The sequence below is a fragment of the Borostomias antarcticus genome (assembly GCF_949987555.1).
Source record: "Borostomias antarcticus genome assembly, chromosome: 3".
NCBI classification, from domain to species: Eukaryota; Metazoa; Chordata; class Actinopteri; order Stomiiformes; family Stomiidae; genus Borostomias; species Borostomias antarcticus.
The window spans coordinates 37486779-37496472 of NC_140236.1; the positions used below are offsets into that span (position 1 = coordinate 37486779).

Here is a 9694-nt window from a genome sequence, read left to right on the forward strand (position 1 = left end):
AAGTTCTACTGTAGTTCGTTGCACATGTCCATGTGTCATGAGAAAAAGCTCATTGTCATTTAAAATGTTCCCTAGAAGGACAGGTGTTAGTCCTACAAGAAGAGCACTGGGCTGAGAGGTTCAGACTCGGCCTGAGCTCTGAGCTGATTGGTCTGGGGGCCTGAGCTCTGAGCTGATTGGTCAGAGGGGTCAGTGGGAGTCAGGCTGAGAGCACTCAGAGCTGGAGGAGAGAGGAACCCGCTGCTCATCCATCCTCTTGGCCTGGGAGCGCAGAATCAGGCTGAAGAAGTCCTCGTCTGGGACAGTGGGCCCCCTGGTGGTGGGAGGGGGAGCTGAACACCTCTGGTCATCCAGCCTGGAGCCCTGGACAGGCAGATGGAGAGAGGACTAGGATCTCAACCACAGAATGTGAGGCTTCAACTAATGCATCTAAGCTAGATAGAAAGATGTAGTTGTCAGTGAGACTTTTACCTGGCACTTGACAAGCATGTCAAAGAAGACATCGTCAGCCTGTGGGTGGTCAGCGTTGGACACGAGGCGGCTGAGCATGGAGGGACTGTGGGGCGGGTCATCGGTGCTGAGACGCAGGCCAGGGAAGCTGCCCACACTGGCTCGCTGTTCGTCCAGCCGGCGGCCCTGGGTGCTGACCAGCAGGTCCAGGAAACCCCCAGGGTCTGGGGAGGCCTCACCCTCTGAAACAGCTGAGCAGAGAAAGACGTGTCAGGGCACGGTGGAGAGGGGAACAGCAGTAGAGGGAGGGACTAGGAAGGACGGCACGGTGGAAAGGGGAACAGCAGTAGAGGGAGGGGGCTAGGAAAGGGGAACAGCAGTAGAGGGAGGGGCTAGGAAGGACGGTGCGGTGGAAAGGGGAACAGCAGTAGAGGGAGGGGCTAGGAAGGACGGGACGGTGGAAAGGGGAACAGCAGTAGAGGGAGGGGGTCGGCACGGTGGAGAGGGGAACAGCAGTAGAGGGAGGGGCTAGGAAGGACGGTGCGGTGGAAAGGGGAACAGCAGTAGAGGGAGGGGCTAGGAAGGATGTCACTTTGTTAAATGTGTTGAGAAACTTGTCTTTTTTCTTGATATTCTAAGGAACTAGGGTCACAATGAGAAGATCTGTATCTAGTCTGAAACAAACATCAGTCTTATGGTATGTTTTTATGACTCCCACTATTACAATATATACAGGTGCATCTCAGAAAAATATTGTGGAAAGTTTATAATTTTCCGTAATTTAATTCAAAAAGTGAAACTTTCATCTATTATCGATTCATTACACATAAAAAATATTTAAAGGCTGATTGCCTCCATGTTGCTCCACAGTGATGCAGTAATTTGTGCAAAAGGAGCCCCCACCAATTATTGAGTGTATAAATGAACATACTGTACAATCAAGGATTAAAACAAAATAGGCTTGAAATATTTCACTTTGTTTAATGGATCTAGAATACATGAAAGTTTCACTTTTAATTAAATTATGTAAAATAATGGACGTTTTCACAGTATTCTAATTTTCTGAGATGCGCCTGTACACAAGTAAGGGATAGGCATTGGCTGAAGCACACATCACTTGGGCAAAGAGGTGTGTTCTTGATGAGCATGCATGCAGAGGGAGGGGCCAACTCACATTTCCTCATGGCCACAGGTGGGGTGGAACAGGTTGAGGAAGGGGTGGAACAGGGTGAGGAAGGGGCCGAGAGACGGCTCTGGCTGTCCGACAGGAAGCACCTTTGGTCATCCATTCTGCTGCCCTGGAAACGACTAAGGAGGTCGAAGAAGCCGTCGTCCCCCAGCGTGTGGGGAGCAGCGTGCTAGAGAGGAGAAGCAGTTCACGGCACGTCAACGCCACATAACCACGTCAACGCCACATAACCACGTCAACGCCACGTAACCATACAATGCATACGCCACAAAACCCTTCCTGTGTGGTCAACAGCTGCAGCTCTACCTTAGCTGAGCCCCCCGTGTCCATCTGGGGGCCAGAGGGCTTGATGCTGTCCTGAGGGGCTTTACTAGCTGAACTGGGCTTCTTGTGGTCACTGTGTTTCTTGCCCCGGAGGCGGTTGATGAAGAAAAGTTTTGAGGACACCTTAGCCATGTTATCCTTGGATGTGAAGACTTCTTCATCCCAGTCCTGTGCATTTATAGTGAATGTGTATCAATACAATTGTAAGAATAGGTCCAGACCAAACCACTACTAAAAAAACTAGGGTAAAATGTGATTTACAGTAGATAAAGGGACGCTGAAACATTTGATACATGTAGAAATGTGTGAAAATGCGAGTGTCATATATGCACATACAGCGCCCTGTTTGTCTGGGCTCAGTCTCAACAGCTCCATGTTCTCCAAACTGGGCCTCCTCTTAGTCTTCACACCTAGAACAAAGTCACAGTGTGCGCGTGTGATAATCTGACACTTTTTAAATCAAAGATGCTAGCACATGTTGTCATCGGTGGGATTGCAAGCCGGGTCTGACCAGACCTACCTGGACGGTTCTGATCAATGTCCTGGTTTTCTGCTAGAACAGAGCTGTTGGTGTGGCTTGTGGAGTTGGCCTTCAAACCCAGCACCACCTGAAGATCAGACACGTTCATCCTGGCCGTCCGCTCACCACTCTTGTCTCCGGTCTGTGAAAAACATGGAAGGGGTATTACAGTGGAGAGGTGCATGGAAGGGGTATTACAGTGGAGAGGTGCATGGAAGGGGTATTACAGTGGAGAGGTGCATGGAAGGGGTATTACAGTGGAGAGGTGCATGGAAGGGGTATTACAGTGGAGAGGTGTATGGAAGGGGTATTACAGGGGAGAGGTGTATGGAAGGGGTATTACAGTGGAGAGGTGTATGGAAGGGGTATTACAGTGGAGAGGTGTATGGAAGGGGTATTACAGTGGAGAGGTGTATGGAAGGGGTATTACAGTGGAGAGGTGCATGGAAGGGGTATTACAGGGGAGAGGTGTATGGAAGGGGTATTACAGTGGAGAGGTGTATGGAAGGGGTATTACAGTGGAGAGGTGTATGGAAGGGGTATTACAGTGGAGAGGTGCATGGAAGGGGTATTACAGGGGAGAGGTGTATGGAAGGGGTATTACAGTGGAGAGGTGTATGGAAGGGGTATTACAGTGGAGAGGTGTATGGAAGGGGTATTACAGTGGAGAGAGGTGTATGGAAGGGGTATTACAGTGGAGAGAGGTGTATGGAAGGGGTATTACAGTGGAGAGGGGTATGGAAGGGGTATTACAGTGGAGAGAGGTGCATGGAAGGGGTATTACAGTGGAGAGGTGAGCACACACTTTCCATGTCCTTTCTCAGAGGTCCAGCACAAGGGCCTGTGACTTGATGACAGATACTGATAACATGCATACATATAAAAACTGCTCCAGAGCCCCTCTGTTGCCTAGTAACCTCCCATCATGGCGTGCCTAGTAACCTCCCATCATGGCGTGCTTTGAAAGCGCACCAAAATATTTTTTGTATGCGGAGTAAACAGTAAACGAGCACCTCTATGGAGATTTCCAGATGTCTTTCAGCAAAGCACATGGCCTGGTCATGATTCCCCAGGGCAGTGTAGGCATTTCCTAGACTCCAGCACGCTCTGCCCTCCCCAACCCTGCACAAGAACACGGACGGACAGAGGGATTTAACAACTTGGGACTGTTTGCTCCAAAACCGTGAACATTTTGAGCATGATATTTTGGGAGGACTTCAGGTGTGTGTACCGGTCCCTGAGGTCTTGGGCTATGATGAGGTGTTTGAGGTGGTAGTCGATGGCTCTCTCATAGTCCTGGAGAAGTGTATAGGTGTTACCCAAGCTGTAGCATGCCTGGGCCTCCACAGCCCTGTCCTTCAGCAGGCGAGCCAGCTGCAGAGTCCTCCTGAGGTGTGGGACAGACAGAGAAGAGCGGTCTCAGGTTAAAGATGGTACAGCAATCATGGCATCTCCACTATCCTCCATTTTTCTTGACTGCAGAACAGGCTTTTACAACAGCGGTAGGATGTTATCAGAACAGAAGAGACGAAGAGGAAGGGCTGTCATGGCAACAACTGGATTGGAGGGCACAAGACCAGAGAGGATGAGGGAGGGGGGCTGATGAGGGAGGGGGGCTGATCGATGGCCTAAGTGTTCCTCAGGAAATTAAAGGAGTAGTAAAGGGAAAATGCATGTTGAGCCCTGTTTTAAGGTTACTTATGATCATATACAATGGTTCAGATCAAAACGTTGACAAAACTAGCACTTTTGAGAAAGTCTGATAATTGCTCTACCACCGTTTTGGTCATACAATGGATGTGGGTGGGCACCTTGAAAAATCATTCAAAAACATGTTAAACTCTCAATTTCAAAGACAAGAAACTCACCGAGGTGTTAGTTGGTGTTCTGACAAATAATTCGCCATAAAGTAAGATTCTAGTTCATCTGGAAAAGCTTTTTTAAATATTTAGCATAGAACTATTTAGTCGCAGCACATACATGTGTAAACTTCCACAAACTAGGTAGCCTAGCAACATAAACAATAACAATAGCTACCGTAAGTAGTTCTGCTTCCTGAATCCCCTCTGCGGATTGATCTACACATCTACAACGGTCGCTTCAATACAAGTCAATGGATTTCATAAAATGATCAATAAAACCCTACAGGATTCATACTTTGCGGCAAATTTTATGTCAGAACACCAACGGACACCAATTACCCCCTCGGTGAGCTTCGTCTTTGAAATCAAGAGTTTTTGAAAGATTTTTCAAGGTGCCCACCCACATCCATTGTATGACCAAAACGGTGGTAGAGCAATTATCAGACTTTCTCAAAAGTGCTAGTTTTGTCAACGTTTTGATCTGAACCATTGTATATGATCATAAGTAACCTTAAAACGGGGCTAAACATGCATTTTCCCTTTACTACTCCTTTAAGTAAAAGATTTTATCAGATGATACAGGAGCGCCTGAACAGAGAGCCCTTAGGGCCTACGATGGTGTCGTTCTGGTCACTTACTTGTAATGATCAGCTGCCCTCTCAAACTGGCCCAAGAAAATGTAGGCATTTCCTAAGTTACAGTGAGCCCTCCTCTCGGCTGCCTTGTCCCCAAATTCCTTGGCAATGAGAAGACGCTACAACACAAGTACAGACATCATTACAATGTCACTTAACAAAATAAGCTGGGGGAAGTGCTATAATGACCATGATTGAAAGTCAATGAAAACATACAATATGATGTACAGTATGAGACCACTAGGAGTTCAGGGTACCCACCTGTTCATGGGCTCTCACAGCATTTGAGAAGTCTCCAAGGAGATAGTGTGTGTTGCCAAGGTTACCATAGGTGCGTCCCTGTGCTGCCCTGTCCCCAAACTCTTTCACGATGGACAGGTTTGCACTTCAGATGGACAAACAACAGGAATAATCAATTATCAAATTATGAATAAACGCTCACTTGAATAGTTATATATGGGTTACACAAAAGAGAGACTCAAGTCTAGAAACATACTAACTCGTAATATTGGGTTGCTTTCTTCAAGGCTATCCTTGCCTCCTCAGGAAATTCTCCTGGCTCTGCCCCATTCCAGCAGATGCTCTTCCCCTTGGCGTGGTAAACGTTTCCGAAATTATACAGCGCCCGAGCCTGCCCAGCCTACAACACACACACACACACACCAGCATTTCACAGAAAGAAACCAGAGCAATCTATATTGTAATTATACACTTAAAATACACACTGATGCCCGACTCACAGGATGCTGGCAGACTATTCTAGAGGTTAACAAACTGCTACTCAGTTATTTAAATCCCTCAACTATTCCGTGGTTGGAGAACATGGCCTAAATTGCAGTTCAGACATTTGTTCCAAAAGCTCAAAAATATCTGATTCAAGTCATCCAAGATCTTGATGATCGAGGGCCAGGATTTGACCTCTGATCTAAGATTAGAAGATATTTGTAAATACTACTTCGTGTTTACTCACCTTATCATACATGGCTCTGGTTATCTCCAAGTGTCTCTGGCAGCAGACCACTGCTTCATTATACTGTCCCAAAACCTTGAAGGTGTTTCCCAAGTTACCACTGGCTTTGGCTTCTCCAAGTTCATCTCCAATGGTTCTGTGAAAAAGCACATCCACACATGGAATCTGAGAAATGCCAAATGGAATAAGAATACAATACCTGCCAAAGACGAGCACTGGTCCCGACCAGGGCAGCATTAAGTACCCCAACTCCGATAATGTTACTACTCTTGGAACTACTCTATATATCCCATCCCCTTTGGACATTGTGGACCAAGAGCTTTTCTTTCTTTTAACTCAGATCGACTGATTCAGGACCTGTTGACACTTCCGAGTGCTCTGCTCACATTTATCCAGACCTATAACATTCGGATCTTCAAAACAAAGCCGGTGCTAAATGAGTGTCTGGGGAAGTGGCGTTCCGTGCATACCTGGTGAGAGTGAGGTCATGGCGGTGGTACTCCAGGGCTTTGCCGTAGTTCTGCAGGTGGAAGTAGGCGTTGCCCAGCTGGCTGTAGATGGCACTGAGGATCTGGAGGTCCTCTGTGCCCACCTGGAGGGCAGACTCAAAGAAGGAGACGCCGGCGTGGTAGTCACCGAGCTTGCACAGCCTCTCCCCTTCCAGAGCCAGCTCCAGACAGGACGACTCCATCCTGAACATCAGTAGAGGGGACGACAGGTGGGAGGGGATCAGACCCAACATCAAGATTCACATTTCAAGAAAGCAGGAATTTTTACATTGCTTTTCAAGAGTGATGGGATATCATCCCAAAAATATCTTCTGGGCATTTCACCACTACCATGCAGTCATCTTAACTTATTCTACACTACTACTTACCTACTTATTCACTACCATGCAGTCATCTTAACTTATTCTACACTACTACTTACCTACTTATTCACTACCATGCAGTCATCTTAACTTATTCTACACTACTACTTACCTACTTATTCACTACCATGCAGTCATCTTAACTTATTCTACACTACTCACACACACACAGACATACACCAGTCCTGGGCTCAGATCCCCTCCCCCTCACCCTAACCCGGGTCCGTATCCTCTTCCTACCCCCCACCCTACCCCTGTCCCCTGCCTCTATCTGGGCCCAGGCACGCACACACACACAGACACACATCAGGGTTTGCCACACCTCTCCCATGATGCTCTTATCCTTTCTTGCTCTAAAAATGTAGTTTGATGTAATGTACTGCTCTATATATGGCTCTGTGTGCTACTAACCCTGCTCTGCCTCCCCTCTCCCTAGTGCCTCTCTCTCTCCCTCCTATCTTCTAACCAGGTCCAGTGGATGCCCCACTGTCACCAGCAGACCACCCTGAGACCGATAGATACCCCTGTGTCTGCTGCAGATGTCGTAACAAATTAGTTAACACACTCACACGTACACACAGACATACAACAGTCCACTTCCGGCTTTAGGCCTGGGCCCAGTACCCCTACCCCTCACCCTAACCCGGGTCCGTATCCTCTTCCTACCCCAACCCTACCCCTGACCCCTGCCTCTACCTGGACCCAGGCACACTCACACACACACTGACATACACCAGTCCTGGGCTCAGATCCCCTTCCCCTCACCCTAACCCGGGTCCGTATCCTTTTCCTACCCCCCACCCTACCCCAACCCCTGCCTCTATCGGGGCCCAGGCACGCACACACACACACACACACACATTAGTGTTTGCCACACCTCTCCCATGATGCTCTTAGCCTTTCTTGCTCTGAAAATGTAGTTTGACGTAATGTATTGCTCTATATATGGCTCCGTGTGCTACTAACCCTGTTCTGCCTCCCCTCTCCCTAGTGCCTCTCTCTCTCCCTCCTATCTCCTAACCAGGTCCAGTGGATGCCCCGCTGTCGCCAATGGACCACCCTGAGTCCGATGGATGCCCCTGTATCTGCTGCAGATGTCGTAGCAAATTAGTTAACACACACACACACACACACAGACATACAACAGTCCACTTCCGGCCTTAGGCCTGGGTCCAGTACCCCTACCCCTCACCCTAACCCGGGTCCGTATCCTCTTCCTACCCCAACCCTACCCCTGACCCCTGCCTCTACCTGGACCCAGGCACACTCACACACACACTGACATACACCAGTCCTGGGCTCAGATCCCCCTCCCCTCACCCTAACCCGGGTCCGTATCCTTTTCCTACCCCCCACCCTACCCAAACCCCTGCCTCTATCTGGGCCCAGGCACATTTATGCACACACAGACATACACCAATGTTTTGCCATGTCTCTCCTATGATGTTATTAGCCTCTCTTACTCTGAAAATGTAATTTAATGTTATTTATTGCTCTATAAATGTTCTTAGCCGGTAGACAAACATACTCCAGGAGCTTGCTCGATCGCCTTGTTGAGAGGGGTCAGGGAAGAATTTTTACAGCTCACTTATCTGGCCCTCGGGTGATTACTGTTTTTTTTGCTTCCCTCTGGAATATGTAGGGGTGGGATGTCTGCCCACCTCCCTTGTTCTCTGTAAAGCGCATTGTGTTGCCTCTGGGTATGAAATGCGCTATATAAATAAAGCTTTGATTGATTGATTGATACTACTTACCTACTTATTCACTACCATGCAGTCATCTTAACTTATTCTACACTACTACTTACCTACTTATTCACTACCATGCAGTCATCTTAACTTATTCTACACTACTACTTACCTACTTATTCACTACCATGCAGTCATCTTAACTTATTCTACACTACTACTTACCTACTTATTCACTACCATGCAGTCATCTTAACTTATTCTGAAGTGTTTGTGGTAAGGATCTTAAAACCTCCACACCCGGCTAGTTAAATGAATACAATTAGGGGTTTTCTTAGAAACATTCCCAATATAAAAACGACTGCTTTCTCAACATACTTCAGAGCCAACAGAAAACCAGCAACAGGCTTTTGCCTACATTCTCTGGAAGATTAAAAGACCAAATCAGAAGCAGATTTATTTAGCAAAGTAGGTTTACACACAAGGAATTTGGTTTGGTGGTACAATAAACACAGTGCAAGAACAAGACAGGACAGTGCAAAATACAATAATGAAGTGTCAAATACAATACACAATACAAAATAGAACATTGTGGGGGTCTTGTGCCTTGTTGCTGAGGCCAACTGCAGTCTTAAAGAAACTGTTTGGGTTTTTTTGGTCCCGACCGCAGCCTCCTGCCGGAGGGGAGTGGGCAGCTCAACCAGACCAGAGTGGGAGAGACTGGACACAATCTTTCCTGCCTGCTTCAGGGCCCTGGAGGTGTGTAGTGCAGGTCCTGGAGGGATGGCAGGTTGCAGCCAATCACCCTCTCAGCAGAGCGGATGACACACTGACTGCAGTCTGGCCCAGTCCTTGGCTGTGGCAGCAGCGTACCAGATGGTGATGGAGGTGGTGAGGATGGACGCCATGATGGAGGTATAGAGGTGTACAATCATTGGCTTTGGCAAACAGATTCTCCAGCAGTTGCCTTAGGAAGTACATCCTCTGCTGTGCCTTCTTGGTGGGGTAACTGATGCTCAGGGCTGATGCTGAGAGCTGGGTTATTTCTGAAGTCCACAACCATCTCCACTGTTTTTTAGAGCGTTGAGCTCCAGGTTGTTTTGGCCGCACCAAGACATCATCAGATGGTCGATCTCCCACCTGTAGGCGGACGCATCCGCATCAGAGATGAGCCCAATAAGGGTG

At 47.8% G+C, this 9694-nt stretch overlaps 1 protein-coding gene across 1 annotated transcript; it reads right to left on the reverse strand.

The window, feature by feature from the left end:
- Nucleotides 1-189: 189 nt before the first annotated feature.
- LOC311307400 (G-protein-signaling modulator 2-like) lies at nucleotides 190-6650 on the reverse strand (the record flags this gene model as incomplete). Its single annotated transcript, XM_084436194.1, has 13 exons — nucleotides 190-363; nucleotides 472-701; nucleotides 1625-1808; nucleotides 1946-2131; nucleotides 2300-2373; nucleotides 2484-2625; nucleotides 3497-3605; nucleotides 3715-3870; nucleotides 4984-5099; nucleotides 5242-5365; nucleotides 5481-5620; nucleotides 5951-6086; nucleotides 6421-6650. 13 exons carry the CDS (start codon nucleotides 6648-6650, stop codon nucleotides 190-192), a joined length of 2001 nt encoding a protein of 666 aa, XP_084292320.1.
- Between the last annotated feature and the right edge of the window lie 3044 nt (nucleotides 6651-9694).